Source organism: Danio aesculapii, chromosome 15, assembly GCF_903798145.1.
Source record: "Danio aesculapii chromosome 15, fDanAes4.1, whole genome shotgun sequence".
Lineage (NCBI taxonomy): Eukaryota > Metazoa > Chordata > Actinopteri > Cypriniformes > Danionidae > Danio > Danio aesculapii.
In genome coordinates, this window is record NC_079449.1 from 18,196,621 (window position 1) to 18,216,230 (window position 19,610).

At 36.7% G+C, this 19,610-nt stretch overlaps 1 protein-coding gene across 9 annotated transcripts in view; it reads left to right on the forward strand.

Moving 5' to 3' along the window:
- The window catches only part of msi2b (musashi RNA-binding protein 2b), a 381,615-nt gene that overhangs the window by 189,539 nt on the left and 172,466 nt on the right, over positions 1 to 19,610 (forward strand). For all 9 annotated transcript variants that reach the window (XM_056474347.1, XM_056474345.1, XM_056474348.1 and 6 more), the window contains one exon: positions 12,517 to 12,565. In XM_056474347.1, coding sequence (XP_056330322.1) covers positions 12,517 to 12,565 — 49 coding nt within the window. The remainder of the gene's footprint in view (positions 1 to 12,516; positions 12,566 to 19,610) is intronic.

A 19,610-nucleotide genomic window follows, 5' to 3' on the forward strand; every position in this document is an offset into this window, starting at 1 on the left:
AACTATATTGTTCAATTAAAATCTTTTTTTTTGTCCAATAAAATTTTCCACCATAATTTTGTGGCTCAAAAGTATCAATTCAGGCATTGATTTGGCACCAGTCCCATTCTAAAAGTATCGATTTAGCACCTGTACCAAAATAACCCCACACGATACCCAACCCTAACATGAATGTAGCCCAGGGCAGTGCATTTAATCACCAGTGTAAAGTGAATGAAGACACAGCCACGAGAGATCGCTCTCCACACCAGATCACTGCAAAATTGCAAACGAAAAGAATGTGACTACTCAAAATTAGAGTCGTCGAAACTCAATCCATCGTCCTTGAGCGGAAAAAGAGAGCCCTGTTCCTTCATCATGGATTTTATTTTCCTGCTAAAGAAAAGCGCAAGAACAAATGCGAAGGAAAAAAAAAATAAAAAGGTCGGGAGCGGTGAGCTGGAGGGTGTCTGCAGTAGATGAGGAAGTAGATTCTGCAGCCGACACCGACAGTCACTTCCAATTCCGTTATGCAAATAAACGTTTCCCCTTCCACCTAGCCGTGGTGCTAAATGAGACCTGCCTTTGAATATCCATTTCCTCGTCCGCCGCTGTTTATTTTTGATCGCAGAGGTTGTTTGCTAGATCACATGCACGTAAACGCACATGCACGTGTATGATGAGGTGTTGGGATGCATTCAGACTCCTCTCATGTAACTAACCGTGCCATTGATCCACCCGTGTGCCCTGCATCTGCACAGACATGTTTACTTGGGATGTTTTGGCTTGATTTTTATTATTTTTTTGTCAATATATTATAGCTGGTTGTTTGTGTTTGTTACTGAATCTCATGATGTTAAGGAAACCCTGTTTGTTAGGACATGATGTCTGAATTGAGTTGTTTCCTCCTATAAAAAAATCAGTGTGTGTGTCATTTCATCCGGTTTTGTTTTGGGATGTGGATGCAAAGTTAGATTTTTGAGCAATTAAGAATGTAAATAAAGTGTTTTGACTGATTAAAATCTGAAAAATATTTTAACTGTACTTTGTACTGTAACTTGAATAAAAATTGTACACATTTTTACTATTATTTTTGATTTTACAAGATTGCAGTTAGAGGCCGCACTTGGAAACTGTTTGAAACTGTTCATGTTGCTCATCCTCCCTGTAAATGCTTTGAATCCGAAATCTCACTGATGCTTTAGTCCCCAGGTAAATAATTCAGCGTGTGTGATTAAAAAAAATTGCAGCATGTGTTTTGGAGATTTCTGCCATAGTGTGACAGGCAAACACACTGTTTGTTTGACACGAGGAGAGAGGTGGAGTCTGTTTTTCTGACTGTCTGAGATTTAGCGAACGGTGATATGGCAGGTGGTAGATTCCACTCCCTGGCGGCTGAGTGAATTTAACCAAGTGTTGGATTGCCTTCTCTCCATCCCTCGCCTACTTGTAAACACAATCTCCCCCTGTCTGACTGCGCATCCGCTGGCTTGTATTCCCCCCTGTCCTCCCGCTGATACCTTCCACAGTTAATAAAAAAATGGCCTCACAGACTTTCCAATTATATTTCTTACTTAAATGAAACGTTGTCAAGCTGCTGTGCACAGCTGCCTTACAGGAACATACAGATCGTGACTGAGAATGAGCTAGCCATTTTGCTTCGAGAAAGTTTGGTTGGCCTTTGAAAATTTGTGGTTTTATTCTTTTTATAATTGCTTTTTTCTTTTGGTATTGGCTTAATTTTAAGAAAACTGTGGCTTTAAAATAGATCGTCCCCACAAAAGGTTGGTGGATTGTTATTTCCAATTTTTGTTTTGCTCTTTCTGTTTATTTATTCGCTTATTTGTAAATTGGTCCTTCCGAAGATCCCCCAACACAGATTTCAAGCAATGGCAATTAGGCTGAGTGTATTTGAAAACAATCATCTTTTCTGGTGATGTTAATGGTGCAGAAATGACTCTTCAGCTGTAAACATGTTGTTTTTTCCTGTTGTGTTGTGGTCGCTTGGTGTTTGGCCCCTGGTTAACTCAACTGCATGCCATGTTCTCTAGCAATATGAGGTCACAACACCCGTGTGCTTTTCTTCATAACGGTCCTGCTATAAAAGCCCATAAAGGGCTGTGTCTCAGAAGGCTGAATGTACAGCCCCTGCTAATAAGAAGCATAAATCTCAAGGCAAGCTACAGTTGGCTTTCACAAACTGCATTTAAACGCAGTTTTATCGACACTCAGACAGGACCTGCCCCTTCCATGCCTGTCATAAAACAGGCATTACCGTGGCATTTACTCATTGTGCTGGGTGCACAGTGCGAATTAGCCACTGACCAAGCTAAGGACGGCCAGTAAAAAGGCCACTTGTTCAGTCAATTATCAGTAATGGTGTTTAATGGCAAAGTAGCGCGACCACCTATGGTGTGCCATGGGGACATTTAATGGCAGCATCCCTCTGTGCCTGGGGAGAGTTTGTGCAATTTGCCATCCTGCACCGTGTGCCGCCACGTCCTTCCAGACGCTGCAGTTGGCTAATTAATTCCCAACCACATCAGAGCGCTGTAAGACCACTGGATTCGCATCGATTGGTGCGCGGCGAGCCTGGGGTACCGCCACCCCATGGCCCCTCAGAGTCTCGGGCACAGGCGTAAGAGCTAACAAGTAAAGGTCAGGGCCATTTCCAATGCGGCACCGTCGCATATGCAAGCACCATTAGCCTTGCAGACTCTCCGGAACCTTCTGCCACCCCTCTAAGAGGTCTCGAAATGCCCCTTCCTCTCCCCTGCTGCGTTACTAGATAGGAAGAACTCTAAGAAGAGCTTTCTGTTCTTTTCCATGAATCCAGTCGGCCCTTTTACCTCATCTCTCTTAGTGAATATAAAAGCGGGGCTGTTATCTGTGGGGGCCGCCCGGCCCCCTTACATACTGAAGAGACAGCTATTATCCCTCAGGCTTTTCTTTCACAGAAGAGAGCGGACCTAAGATTAGGCACAGACCGGGTGTGGGACCACGCTCACCTTTGTGCCATGTCTGTATGTGTGTGTGTGTGCCCTCGAGAGCTTCTTATCCCACAATCTGATGGCCACTGGCAGGGGGAATCTATTCTTGAATACAAGTCCCCCTATTGAAAGGCTGAATGGGTCAGGGTGGTTTGAAGGCAGCTGGACTGGAAGTGTGAAGTTGCGCGTTAGGTCATCCAGCATAACTGAAGAGCTTTTGAGAATCAAGTATTGAGAGACATTTTATATAAAAGGTTTGTATGATTACCATGTTTATTTTCTACTTGTTATTCATATTTTATTTTATATTATATTATAGCGTGTGTGCATAGATATTTACATTAAATGTCACCTACCCTGTTGTTGCCTATTGGAAGGAATGCGTCAACATTTTAGTGCAGGGTAGCGCTCCTTCGAAATGAATGTGGGACCAAGGTGCAGTGGAGGACTGTGGTCATCCAGAGCCGAGAGATATATAAACATATATACAAATATCTATGATCAGAGGTTTTATCTGGTGGTCAGTACACAAATATTTTTGTTTAAATTACGAAAATTATAATTTAACATAACCTTTCCACATCGATATATAAGAGACCGTACGGCATTGCTGACAAAGAGTATGTGTTTGTGTGCATGGAAATGTATTATCCTCCCTACCTGTTAAATTTGATCTAATCCATGCCCTGAAACACACCCCCTCTCCTGCTTTCACCTCTCATTCTAACTGAGGGAGCAATTTGTTTGTGAATGAATCTCTGTTATGAATGATTCGTTCACTTAACCTTCTTGCACCACAGCATCTAATTGTCATATTTCTTATTATGAAATATTGCTTATTTTATTGAACAAAACTAGCATAAGCCTGGAATTTAGTGAATTGATGCTAAGTGACTGTATTATCATCAATACTTGTTTAGCACAAAAGTTCATAACATACAAAAACATAAAAAACAAAATCTTACCTATGAAATGTTCTGCCTTTATGCTTTGTTTTCTTTGTTTGCTTGTTACTACACCCGTTTACATCACTAAAGTCCAGCATCTTCACATTGCCTTTAGTTTTGACTAGTGCAATTGTATGACATTTGTCCTGGGAGCAATGTACAAATGTGGTATCGCTATCACCGCATGCTCAGGGTCCAAATGCGATATCTAGTGTATGTACCTGGGGTGTGTGTCTACTAATCCTGCTCGATATTGAAAAAAAAAAACATTAATACATTTATATTGAATGGAAGATTTTGTTTATCTGCAGAAAATATGATATACCAGTACAGTATAATACAGTAGAGCAGCGGGATAAATAGTCAAACAGTATTCAGGTACAGAAATAAAATAATCAACTGAACAATAAAGTTTATAGTCTTCATTTTATATATATATATATATATATATATATATATATATATATATATATATATATATATATATATATATATATTATTAAATAAAATACAATTTTGTTAAAGCTACAAAATGCAATAAATCCTTGTGCCCAAATGCTTTAAAATGCTTACACAGTCACAGACCTTAAAACACACACAACTAATAAACATTCACGTTTTTATGGTTAATTTGATGAGACTCCACAATTGTACCTGGTCATCTATAATCCTGACTCCACATTACAGATCTTGAATATTGTGCATTTACACATTGCAATATCGATGCTAAAACAATATATTGTGCAGCCCTAGTGTATACATACATGTACTCGCATATATAATTGATTACAAATCATACATATATTTAATATAAGCTTTTTTATTAAGGCTGTTATGTGCTATAGACAGACATTGACATTGGTTTTGACTGTAAGGGAAAGATGCAGGGGGTGCGAGAGAGACGCCTCATGCTGGTTATGAGGAGAGACAGTTACATATGAGCCTGAGTCTCAGCCTGTCTCCTCCCATCATGCCTTAGTGCTGCTGCAGTCAAGAGTCTCTCCTTTTTCTGGACAGAACTAGATGATCCAGCTACAGGCCTATAAACTAGCGTCCACAAGAAGGGACAACATAATTACAGGGCCGACATACATCACTGTTATTGTGAAAGGCAGACGTGATGGTTTATATTCCTGCATTACAGTATTACACACTTCTTAGGATCTCACTCGTAACGCAAGCAGTTTCTCCGAAAAATCCATTTGCATTCGCGTCAGCATTTTCATTAGATGCCATCATGTATTAACTACATGCTTCAAGATAGATGCTAAGTATTACCAAGAAACCACCAATTTTGCAGCCAAAGACCTTTTGTCAGAATAAACTGCTTGTTTACTGTGGTATATATTTAAGGGATACTGTGAGGGACTGTGAGTTCAGGCAGTTCAGTATGAGTCTGCTGTTAGGTAAATTGATAGTTTACAGTTAAACTAAAACAAAAATATATTAAATTTAAATAGACGTATTTGCTCCTGCTACCACCACCAATACTGCTGCTTCTAATAATAATAATAATAGTAATTACTTTGTTTAGTTTTAGAATCTAAAAATCGATTCTTAACCCTTATGTTCTTTTAGGGATGTTTTCTTCCACCCTAGGGTGACTTTAATTTGGCCTTAACATTTTCTGTGTTTCAGCTAGCAGAATGATTTTTGGTGACAAATCTTATTTTGACACATATTTTGAGAAAATGCTTTGACACATGTCTTGAGAAAATGATTTGAATTAAAAAAAAAAAAAACTGATTGATTCACTCTGGGCAAATTTACTACCCTTATGTTATGTTTGGGATGAAAACATCCACTGAATTAAACTACTGTAAAAATGCATCAGATTAATATTTTTGGGGAATTTTTTTTTGCATAAATCTGTTTATCAACCTCACTCCTGATCAAAACTACTAAGTTGCTTATTTCAGGATTTTAACTCTTTAATTGCGAAATTCATAAATGATCTCACTAATTTGGTGAACACACACACAATTTTCAGTGTATAAGGTATTTGTGGACTGGATTTGTTTTACCTTTTATCAAGGTCTTGGACATGTCAAACATCATTGCCTTTAATTGTTTTTGAGTGATTTTGATTTGTTTTCTCCCTAGTTTTCTGTTTGTGGTTGTTTTTGCCTCATTGACTTCTGTTATAACCACATTTTTTTTAAATCCTTAACACCATGTAATCATGCATATTTGATTGTTGGTGGTTTTCCCTGTTGGAAAGAGGTAAAATTTATCATTTTACTGTTAATCATCAGTTGGCACCATTAACCCTTTAGATAGGTCTGTGCAAAAAAAAAAGCTAAGATGCTGGATTTTATATGGAGTATAACAGCAAATTAAAGAATGTGTATGTGTGTGAGAGTGACCTTACCTTGACGTGTCTGAGAAAATCAAAATATGTGTCTCAGCTCTCAGAACTACATGGGGTCAATAAAAACAAAGACTGTGTATTTATGCACCATCAATTGTGGTTGTAATGGAAGGCAATGGGGCAAAAACAGCCACCAACAGTAAATTGGTGGAAGAAATGAAAATTTAACAATGCATCAAAGCCAATATTAGGTCTAATCGTTCACATGTCTGCGATTAAAAGGAAAAAAAAATATCTGATGAATTTTTACAACAGTGTAATTCAATGGATGTTTTCATCCCTAACATAACAAAAGGGTATTAAATTTGAACAGTGCTCAGAGGTTAAAATAATGTCGGATAATTACTAATGGTTGAATCACAATTTATTCAATCAGCATTTACTGAAAAACTTTGTTGGAAAACATGCATTACTTATTTATAAATACTTTAAATTATTAGATGCTAATTTGAAATAATGGATTTCTAAATTATGGTTATTAATCTTATGTTTGATTTAAAAAAACAAAAAGTCACTGAACTATATATAAAACATTGGCAAAATTGTGATTAAGATTACCTTAATTGCACTGGAATAGTAATTAGATCATTATTAAGTTATATTACAGTTTAAAGTGGTCATGGTCAGAATACAATAGTTTATTAAGGGTTGTATGATTTGCATATTTTTCACACAATGACCAGTAAAATGCTCATAATTAATTGATTCTCCGTTACTCAATCCCAACACCCCCACAAAAACACCTTGCAGCTATTAAGATCATTACTTATCAAATATAACAATCAATGAGAGTAGTTGTTATTATAATTTTTAGTTGTTATTATTAAGTCCAGATATTAGATAATTATGTATATATTAAACACTGCTAATCTGTTTTTATAAAATACATTTTCATATTCAGTGATCTTCATTGTTATTAATTATTGCTTTTGGAGGTCTGGCCAAAAATATTTCAGCCTGGAAGTCTTGCTAAAGTTCTTTTGGGTCATTTTAAGGCTTCTGAAACATTTTTGTTAGTCATTGTTTTACCTAAAATATGTCCCACAAGACTTTATATCACAAGTTAATAATTAACTAGGTCAACAGCAATGTAAAAGTAATCAAAATGTCATCAGATACTGTATTATCTAATTCAAATCAATTACAAACTACAATGTGTTAGTAATCTACCAACCATTGTGTAGTTCTGCTTGCTCTTAAGGAAAAATGGTTTTACCTTAAGATAACATCATTTTTTGCTGTGGTCATTTCTAAAATCTTGAGTGCTGTGTTGGAAGAACATAAATATGCATTGAGTGATAGCGGAGGATAAAAGATTTCCCTCAGCCTCAACGAGAGCACCAGTCAGTGTGATCTTTATTGGAAGTGATTGAGGGTGATGAGGAACTCTAAAGCTCGCAGCTCTATTGTTCTCCATGGGGCCGAATGACTGATGGCTCCTTTTGTGCAGGAAAGGTGTTTTTCCAACCACCTGTACTTTAGGGCTGATCTCAGGTAGCAGCCAAGCGTACACCAGCATGTGTTTTCCAGAAGCACTTTTTACATTAATAGTGTGATGTTTTTGTTTGTGGGATAGGGAGAGAAGCTAACAGGTTCAGATGTGGCCTGTGGAAAATCTTGTTTAATAAAGTTTACAATGGAAACATTTATTTTAGGTATCAAATACTCAGAGATGACAGTGTGTCAATTACGTTATTTAATTGTTGGCAAGAGTAAAATGGCAATTTATGTGAGCAGAAAGAATATGTTTGAACGAAATCCTGATTTAAATATTGTGTCTGTTTTAATGCAGTGGTGAGTGCTAATTGATTTTGACTTTCATAAAAAAGTTCCTGCTGTATTTGTATCTGGAGAACATTGACTGCACTGATGGTATACTGTGCTATGTTCCGCCATTGACAATGAGCTTCACTTTCCTTGCTTTTAAATAGTATTTGTTCCTTTATGGACTTTTATTGAATTAAGTGTAGTTAACTTTTAATCAAAAGCTCTCTCTCCCTTTCTGTCTCTCTATAAAATTATAATGAGCTTTTTTGACATGACTTGTCAAGTATTGCAAAAGCATTGCACATTACATAGACAATGAATGAATAATATAGTGACAATTATATTGTATTTATTATTAAAACAATTAGAAATGTGATAAATAATAACACACATAAAATTATATGATGAGGATGACATGATTAATCCACACACACCTCCATCCATACACATACACCCACCCACTCTCACACACACATACACCTCCATCCATACACACACACTGACCCACAGCCCAACAACCCCCCCAGATACACAACCATCCATCCATACACACACAGATACTTGCATACATGGTTTACAGGGACACTCCACAGGTGTAATGTATTTTATACAGTAAAAACGCTTATGATATTCCTCTACCCCTAAACCCAACCCTCACAGAAAACCTGTGGTAGAATTTCAATTTCAAAAGACTTCATTAAGTAGGATTTTTAAGCATTTTGAATTAGAAGGATACTAGGTGTGACCCTGTAAACCACCTTAATAGAGTACAACTAAGGCCCGATTGCAATTCTACCCCTTAGCCCTTCCCTTTACCTTCCCAATTCTCTTTAGCTTGAAGACGTAGGGCTAGGGGGAAAGGGGTAGATAGCCCTTTGAACAGGACCACATTCGAAACCAAGCGGTAAGAAAATTTCCCAGAATACACAAGCCACAATGGCAGTATTGCTGAACCCGGAAGTCAGGAGATCCACAAACTAGTATTTTTTTGTCATTATTATGAATTTTTACAACAGACAAACACGTTTTAATATATTGATTACTGTGCAATTCTACAAAAATAGAATTGGGATTGGGCCTAAGTCATACCTGTGTCATTATACAACTTTGTGTCCCTGTAAACCACATATACCTGTACACACACAATGAACATAACGACAAATTATAATAACAAAATGACAATCTCTCAATTCAATTCAATTCAATTAAATTGCTTTATTGGCATGATGAATGTTACAAATGTATTGCCAAAGCATTTATAAAGTTTACATTAAAAACTAAAAAAAACATAGTAAACACAGTTAATAGTAGTATAGTATCATAAATATATAGTATAATAATATTCATCATATCTCTCTCTCTCTCTCTCTCTCTCTCTCTCTCTCTCTCTCTCTCTCTCTCTCTCTCTCTCTCTCTCTCTCTCTCTGTCTGTGGGTCTATGGCTGGATGCATTCTGAAGTCTGTCCTTGCAGACAGGGTTTTCCTCAAGGATGAGCAGGCTTGTGTCAGGGTCAGACAGGATGGTACCCTTGGGTGTGTGGAGGGATATCATTCCTCACAGAACATGGCCATGAGCTGCTTTCAGATCTGTGTTTGTGTGTAAATGCTTTTAGACTCTAGTGGTTATCTGTTAAAGTAGAGGTGCATAAGATGTCACAATATAAAAAATATCTGCAGTCAAATGCCTCAGATTCCACATAAATATCTGGATTTTTGATGCTCATTTATGTGGCTAGACATCAGTTGAAATGCACACTTTATTTATTTATTTATTTATTTATTTATTTATTTATTTATTTATTTATTTATTTATTTATTTATTTATTTATTTATTTATCCTGTTTGACCAGCCAAATGAGTTCTAAAGATCTAAAACTAACCAACCAATCAGGGAGACTTAACAACCCAGATTAAATGATTCATTTACCTTATAATATTACTGTAAATTACAGAAAATGTATATGGTATTATTAGAGAGTAAAGTAGAGGTGCATAAGATGTCACAATATGAAAAATATCTGCGGTCAAATGCCTCAAAATTCACAGAAATATCCAGAATTTTGATGCTCATTTATGTGGCAGTTGATATACACTATTTATTTATTTATTTATTTATTTATTTATTTATTTGTCCTGTTTGACCAGCTAAATTAGTTCCCAAAACCACTCTAAAACTAACCAACCAACCAGGGAGACGTAACAAACCAGATTAAAAAATTATTTTAGCTTTTAATATTAGTGTAAATTACTGAAAAAATGTGTATGTCATCGATTTTCGATTTATATGTTGCATAATCCAGAGTTTATCTGTGAAAAAATTATAATGTTGGCCTTTAAAATGTTAAATGGGTCCAATACATGTTCAATAAAAGGATTTGATAATGCAGCAACAAAAAAGCCAGTATACATTGTGTGTTCTAAGCCAGTATACATTGTGTGTTCTAAGCCAGTATACATTGTGTGTTCTAAGCCAGTAAACATTGTGTGTTCTAAGCCAGTATATATTGTGTGTTCTAAGCCAGCATACATTGTGTGTTCTAAGCCAGTATACATTGTGTGTTCTAAGCCAGTATACATTGTGTGTTCTAAGCCAGTAAACATTGTGTGTTCTAAGCCAGTAAACATTGTGTGTTCTAAGCTAGTATACATTGTGTGTTCTAAGCCAGTAAACATTGTGTGTTCTAAGCCAGCATACATTGTGTGTTCTAAGCCAGCATACATTGTGTGTTCTAAGCTAGTATACATTGTGTGTTCTAAGCTAGTATACATTGTGTGTTCTAAACTAGTATACATTGTGTGTTCTAAGCTAGTATACATTGTGTGTTCTAAGCTAGTATACATTGTGTGTTCTAAGCTAGTATATATTGTGTGTTCTAAGCCAGTATACATTGTGTGTTCTAAGCCAGTATACATTGTGTGTTCTAAGCCAGTATACATTGTGTGTTCTAAGCCAGCATACATTGTGTGTTCTAAGCCAGCATACATTGTGTGTTCTAAGCCAGTATACATTGTGTGTTCTAAGCCAGTATACATTGTGTGTTCTAAGCCAGCATACATTGTGTGTTCTAAGCCAGTATACATTGTGTGTTCTAAGCCAGTATACATTGTGTGTTCTAAGCCAGCATACATTGTGTGTTCTAAGCCAGCATACATTGTGTGTTCTAAGCCAGTATACATTGTGTGTTCTAAGCCAGCATACATTGTGTGTTCTAAGCCAGTATACATTGTGTGTTCTAAGCCAGCATACATTGTGTGTTCTAAGCCAGCATACATTGTGTGTTCTAAGCCAGTATACATTGTGTGTTCTAAGCCAGTATACATTGTGTGTTCTAAGCCAGTAAACATTGTGTGTTCTAAGCCAGTATATATTGTGTGTTCTAAGCCAGCATACATTGTGTGTTCTAAGCCAGTATACATTGTGTGTTCTAAGCCAGTATACATTGTGTGTTCTAAGCCAGTAAACATTGTGTGTTCTAAGCCAGTAAACATTGTGTGTTCTAAGCTAGTATACATTGTGTGTTCTAAGCCAGTAAACATTGTGTGTTCTAAGCCAGCATACATTGTGTGTTCTAAGCCAGCATACATTGTGTGTTCTAAGCTAGTATACATTGTGTGTTCTAAGCTAGTATACATTGTGTGTTCTAAACTAGTATACATTGTGTGTTCTAAGCTAGTATACATTGTGTGTTCTAAGCTAGTATACATTGTGTGTTCTAAGCTAGTATATATTGTGTGTTCTAAGCCAGTATACATTGTGTGTTCTAAGCCAGTATACATTGTGTGTTCTAAGCCAGTATACATTGTGTGTTCTAAGCCAGCATACATTGTGTGTTCTAAGCCAGCATACATTGTGTGTTCTAAGCCAGTATACATTGTGTGTTCTAAGCCAGTATACATTGTGTGTTCTAAGCCAGCATACATTGTGTGTTCTAAGCCAGTATACATTGTGTGTTCTAAGCCAGCATACATTGTGTGTTCTAAGCCAGCATACATTGTGTGTTCTAAGCCAGTATACATTGTGTGTTCTAAGCCAGCATACATTGTGTGTTCTAAGCCAGTATACATTGTGTGTTCTAAGCCAGCATACATTGTGTGTTCTAAGCCAGTATACATTGTGTGTTCTAAGCCAGCATACATTGTGTGTTCTAAGCCAGCATACATTGTGTGTTCTAAGCCAGTATACATTGTGTGTTCTAAGCCAGTAAATTGTGTTTTCTAACTTTTTTTAAATTTAAAACAATAACATCTGTTCTTTCAATATGAAAAAAAAAACTGCATGGCGAAATATACACATATCTGGATATACTTAAGTGCATATTAAAAAGAATTTGGTCATGGTGAGTGTGGTACTATACCATATACTGTACTGTCCATGCCTTAGTCTTTTATTCTAGTGTGTTTTTCGAATATGCTCTGGTACTTTTGACCTTACTAATGTGTTTCCTCTCTGTTCTTATTGCAGGTAGAAGATGCAATGCTAATGTTTGATAAAACTACAAATAGACATAGAGGTAAGAGCTTGTTTTGTTTTGTGTTCGTTTGCATGTCTGTAATGTTATTATGAAAGTCCTTCAGGTATGCTGGGCCGTTAGTCGTGCAGTTCACAGTTGCTCTCTAATAGGCTTGTGCCGGTATTCGGTAATGCGATAAATCGCGGTAATGAATATGCACGATATTGTTATCGCGGGCACTTCAAAATACCGTGAAAAATAATAGATCCGAATTTATATTCTTAGAACGCGCCTTAGCTTATTTTCCATCAACCGCTTGAAGAAACACTGCGTATATGCTGCGCAGAACTGATGCGCACTCTGATGTAAACAATCCCCACATGTAGAAGCCCTGTGTGCGCGGCGCCGCTGCCACCGCGCTATAATCCTCACACGCAGGGGCGGACTTGCCATCTGGCAGACTGGGCACTTTCCCGGTGGGCCGACGTACTTTTTGGGCCGGGCTGATCATCGTCTTATGATTTGATCGGCCCATAAAAGGCTTAGCAGCCTATCGTTTTTTTCTGCCTTATTGATTGACGCTGCTGTGATCGGTGACTCTCTGAAAGTAGATGCTTTTTTTCCCGGACAGACAGACCGGGCCGGCCCATGTGACACTGTGCAGCCCATTGGCTCTTTTCGGTATTGACATTTGGCTGGCCCAATCACAAACTCCTATTTTGGACTCCGTGTGAGCGTGCGTCGTCTGTGTGTATTTGTCAAAATAGTCGAGAGTCAGAGAGAAGAAACGCAAGGGAGGCGCAGAGAAATCGCGGGAAATACACCGGCGTTTCATTTAGCGATTCTGAAAAGTTCTCTGTTCATTCTAGTACACGGCTAAAAACGCAAATCACGTGACCACACACTCTCTGCCCAGAGCTGCAGCCACTAGTTTAGCGGGTAAGCATAAACCCCAGGTGAGAGTTTAGTCCATGTCAGACAGTTCATCTGCTGGATGATCTCATCTCACTATAGTTGTTAAACGTGATATTAAATTCATCTTGTTGTCTCTATCTAACAATTCTTATGTCTTTTGAATCACTTGTTCTCAGTTAACTGTTTTGGCTGAGTGCAAAGATAAGCTAATATATTAATTTATGTAACCACATACACTGATTCTGCACATTGACTGATTGCTTACCTTTATCGTTTAAATTTAATGTACGTTATACTGTTATAATGGCCATTATTGGTTATTAAAACTGATATTCTGCAAAAGAGACAGTGTAAATCAAATATCAAAATGAAACCAATTTGACTTATATTATGTTTTCATTGTTTAGATAGTGAAACAGCAAGCAGGATGAGGTGAAAGGTTAAAATGTAACACTGTTCCCTTTGAAGATTTACCCATGCATTAGCAGGCAGTTTTTGTTATGTTTATTATTGAATATAGGCTGAGTGAATAGTGTATTGAATAAGCTAAATTGACTGTAGTGTATGAGTGTGTGTGAATGAGTGTGTATGGGTGATTTCCAATATTGGGTTGTGGCTGGAAAGGCATCTGCTGCATAAAACATGCTGGAATAGTTGGCAGTTCATTCCACGATTGCTGATCGAAGACGGTTTCCCTTTGCACATTCACTTTGATATAATCGCTCAAGTTTACTTTTATATTGTGTATTGTTTTATTTATATTTATTTGTATTTAAATGTTTGAAGTACTTTTAGTTAATTAAAAAGTTATTAAAGTTACTAAGTTGACGAAACTGAAGTTTCTCTAGTAAAATTACAATATCGTGATAATACCGTATACCGTGATAAAAGCTCAATCAATTAATCGCAGCATGAAAATGTGATACCGGCACATGCCTACTCTCTAAAGACATTGAAGCGTGAGTTTTCTGTATGAGTACAGGAGCCTCTGTGCTGGGTATTACATTAAAGTATTAGATCTTCAAGGACGTTTCATTTGAGCCCTGAAGGTCAAGGCTAATATGGTCCAATAAAAGAGCAGCGATTTCCACTGTAGCCAATCCATCGAGTCGATTTGATTAGTCCGACATTTACCATTGGATGCGCAGGGTGGAATGTTCCTCGGTCATGTTCGCTCACGCCTGCAGGCTCGTGAGAAATGTACAATACCTTTAGAGTTATGATATACTGGACTTGAGGTTATTGCTCACCTGTGCAATATTTCTGCTACTGGGACTGTGTGTTTTTTTTTTCTCCAGAAAAAGGATAACTTCTTTAAAGCATTCCAGGGATTTGGGGTGATGTTTTACAGTAAGTGTAGTTAAATGATCAAGTGATGTGTGTGGATTATAGATTAATTACCAGATTATAGAAATAGGGAGAGGGAAAATAGAGATATGGTGGAAGAGAAAGCTGGGAAAAATGATAAATTCTGTAGTAGAGAAAATAAAATGAAGCAAAAATGAGAGGAATGGAGAAATGAGAGGGAATGAGAAATGGGTTGAAAAGAAGAGAAATGATAAGAGAAATGGGCATATGAAGGAGAAATATGGGGAGGTGAAAAGTGAAATAGTGATCGATAAAGAGGAAAGGAGAGAAGAGAAACAACATGAAAGATAAATAAGGATAAAAGAGAAGAGAAATGGGGATTGTGAAGGAGATATAAGTGGAGACATTGGAAATTTGAAGGAGAAATATGGGGAGAAATTGAAAGCTTGAATAAAGTTTGGTTGCCTTACAGCAAAAAGGTTGTTGGTTCGAGGCCCAGCTGGACCAGGAGGGAGTGGGAAGGAGAAATAAGAAGAGAAATAGATGTCATGATGGAAGAAATGAGAAGCATGAAGGAAAAATAAGCTGAGAAATGGGGAGCCTGAAGGAGAAATAAGGAGAAGTGAGATGAGACATGGGGAACCTGAAGGAGAAATAAGGGCAGGAGGGAAATAAGGGAAGGAGAGAAGATAAATTGTAATTGTGAAGGAGAAATAATGGAATAAATGGGAAGCTTGAAGGAGAAATACTTGGAGAAATGGAAAGCCTGAAGGAGAAATAAGGAAAAAGTGAGATGAGACATAGGCAGCGTAAAGGAGAACTAAGGGAAAGAGAGAAGAGAAATGGTAATTGTGAAGGAGAAATAAGCGGAGAAATGGCAAGCTTGAATGAGAAATAAGGGAAGAAATGGGAAGCGTGAAGAAGAAAGTGGAGACATAGGAAGCATGAATGAGAAATAAGGGGAGGAGAGAAGAGAAATGGTAATTGTGAATGAGAAATAAAGGAAGAAATGGGAAGCATAAAGGAGAAGAAAGTGGAGAAATGGGAAGCCTGAAGGAGAAATAAGTAGAAGTGAGATGGGACATTGGGAGCATGAAGGAGAAATAAGGGAAAAAAGAGACAAAAAAGTAGGGTAATGAAGGAGAAATAAATCTTAAAAAATGAAGAATGAGAAGAAAAAAAGGAGACAAATAGAATGAAAAATAAATAAGAGGAGCGGGGAAGAAGACACAAAAGAAAGCAGGAAAGAGAGGAGAGAGATGTTTTTTTGGAGGGGTGAGGCTTTATCCTGCTTTGATCCTGGTCTCTGTGTGTGGCTTTAGCAGCGAGGCCTCTCATGAGGACATTATAAAGATGGCCACAGCATTAACTGAGAGCGAGAGAGAGAGAGCTGAGCAGACCAGAGGAGGAAGCAGACACACAGAGAAACCGCTAGCAGCTTTATGCTACAGTGTTCACAGGTATAGCATCCTCTGTAGCGGCCTGAAAGCCACAAGAGAGATTCTTAGCCTTGAGTGGCCTTTGTGTGGGCTGAATGAAGAGGCCGAGGAGCAGCGCTGTGTCTTTTATGCTGCATAAGTGGCTTTCAGAGCTCACAGACGGGCAGCTTGTGGAAATGAAGTGGATGGTTTTAATCTTTCAACCTGAGATTTGCCTTTTAATCCATATCGGTCATATTTTAAAGGTGAGCATGTGCGTGTCTGTTTTCGAAAGGCACGTTGATGTGCAATGTCGTTCAGATTCTCTCTCTCTCTCTCTCTCTCTCTCTCTCTCTCTCTCTCTATTGAATTTGCATATTATAAACAATCTCATAATGTAGCTTTTGTGAAAATGAAGTGGTGCATTAAAGATGCTTTAATGATACTGAGGTATGGAAATTTTGTTTTCAATTGGTTAAAATTTAGTTTATATATATATATATATAATTCTATATTTTTATTTATTTTTATGATATTATTTTGTTAACTTATTGATTTGAATTGAATTTGTTGTATATTAAAAAGGGTTTATCTCTCTCTCTATCACTCTCTCTTTCTCAATTAAATTAAATTCAATAATTGCTTTATTGGCATGACAAATGTTACAAATGTATTGCCAAAGCATTTATAAAGTTTACATTAAAAACAACATGTTAAGATGCAGCATATATATTAAAAAAAACATTGTAAACACAGTAAATAGTAGTAGTAATAAATAAATTAATAAATATTAATTAAATAAAAAACACAAATAAACAAATAATAATAAATCAGAATAAACTGTACATTTTACAATCGACATGTTTGGATAAAACAGTAATAATAATTAATAATAATAATCAGTAAATTTACAATAATTCATTTATATTAACAGATCTCTCTCTCTCTCTTGAATTTGCATCTTATAAACAATCTCAAAATGAGATGCTTTAATAATGATACTGAGTGTGGAAATTGTTTTAACTTGGTTAAAAAAATTATTTATAGATTTTTAAAATAATTTTTTTATCTTTTTTTATGAATTTTTTTTGTAATGATTTGTCAAACAGTATATTAAAGGGGTTTCAAATTCAAAGTCTCTAAGTGTTTAAGACATAAATAATCAGTAAAAATAACAATAATATAATAATAAAATAAATGAAAATATAAAGATAATGGTGGTAATAATTATAACACTTTTTTTCTACTTCAATATAAGAAATGCTTTTGCTTTAGTTTTGTCCATTTGCTGACAGTTTGAGTTTGTGACAGACTGACAAATATTTGGCTGCTGTTAGGATCATTGTGGCATTTTCACCTAAAATGTATCATAATTTTTTAGAATTTGATAATGGTGTACAAATTGGATAAATAATCTAGAATTGCTCTGCTTTAAGTTTGTTCATTGGCTGAAGTTTTGTGAAAGACTGACACACATTCGGCTGATGTTGGCATCATTGTGGAGTTTTCACCTAAAATGTATCCTCATATTTCACAATTTAATAATGGCATACAATTTGGATATATTTGCTGGACTTTTTGAACTCTAATGTGGTGATAGTGGTCACAGTGAAGAAGGAAATGGTCTTCTGTTCTACCTTTGTTTCTATCACATCTCTCTCTCTCTCTCTCTCTCTCTCTCTCTCTCTCTCTCTCTCTCTCTCTCTCTCTCTCTCTCTCTCTCTCTCTCTCTCTCTCTCGCTCTCTCTCGCTCTCTCTCGCTCTCTCTCGCTCTCTCTCTCTCTCTCTCTCTCTCTCTCTCTCTCTCTCTCTCTCTCTCTCTCTCTCTCTCTCTCTCTCTCTTCCTCCTCATGAGCATCTCAGCACTCCCAATTGCAAGATCACTGACTGTAACATCCTCAGAACAGCCTGAAAAGTCACAGTGATCCTTCTTCCTTTTGGGACGATTAGCGCATAAGCTTTTTTGTGTGTGTAAATCTACTTCACAACCTGAAGTCAGAAAAAAACAGTCTGCAGGTGATCACGAATCATCCGAGTCACCCAAAGCAAGTGTTTCTAAATGTCAACTTAGCCTCTGATCTGTAAAAAGACGTGCGTTTTCTTTTGTAAATGGAGATCAGAGCATCTCGCAAATACACTTGCTGAACTTTGATCCACACTTTCTTCTGTTTCTCGCTTTCTCTCGTCCGCCATGCCCCCATCTAGGCCCTCATACTCAATCTTATAAATACTCCCATAGGGGCACAGTGTCCGTATCTAAGGGAACGAATGGGGCAGAAAGGGTTTCGGAGGAGCTTGGGACTCTCTGGAGAGCCCAAACCATGTTGAAGAGAGCAGACGGGTGGAAGTGAAGGTGGAGAGCATCTGTTTAGCACAAGCTTCAACCCCTAGTGGGTAAGAAACGCTATTATTCTCAAACCCTGGCGGAGGTGGCAAAGAGCAGCGAGGTCGGAAATGAGACTAGCTGCCATTAAAACATGCTGCTGGAAAACACCAAGTGCCAAACAATGGCATTCACCGACCAGCCATTTCCATTAGACGATTTTCAAAGAGACGGTCCACAATAGCTCTGCAACAATAGCCGCTCGCAGATGTGTTTGGCTTTTGTTTACTTGCAGGGTTGGAATATGTGCGATTGTCTTTTTGTTTAGCCGTGTCCGTCTCGTTAATTTTATTATTTTTTTCTCTCCCCTCTCCATTGGTATCTTCTGTTAAACGAGGTGCTGTGGGGGTCAGCGGTTTTAATAGCCTCACAGCAATTACTTTACGTGGCTGCGATTTCCGCCGTAGCGAAGTGGTCAACTGGACAGTAATGGGTAGGCAAAGAGAGACATTTAAAATAGTTTTTGAAGATTAATGTTGAAATGAATGTTTTGTTTTTTCTCCTGAAAGAAACCTCTTGCTGAAAGGAGTAAATAAAGAGATATAACTGCAGACAGTAGCGGTCTGTACTTCAGACACATTGAGTCATCATGGGGTTCTGTAGTTGGAACTGTTACATAAGAGTTTCAGTGACTGATGGATTGCAATTGGGACTGCCAGAAAAAGTGTTTGTTTTATTTTTTATTTTATACAATTTTTTTGTTTTATATATTTACAAATAGTTGTATTGTATTTGTAACTATATTATATAAGTTAATATTAATGCATTTATATAAATCATACATGAATTAGATAATAATTTTGTGATGGGGAATCATTTTATTAACTAAATTTTAATTTTAACTAAACAGTTAATTTTGTAATAAATTCAATTTAAAATTGTGAATTTTTTTATTTATCTTTTTTAGTTATTGTTTAACAGCTAAATTAAAAGTAATAACTTTTTATATTTATTTTTTATATTTGTTTTTATATTTAAGATCTTTTTTTAATAAGTCAATTTAATAACAATTTATCCATATGACAACAACAATAGCAATAACAATTATAATATAAATATTTAATAATAAAAAAATGAGTAT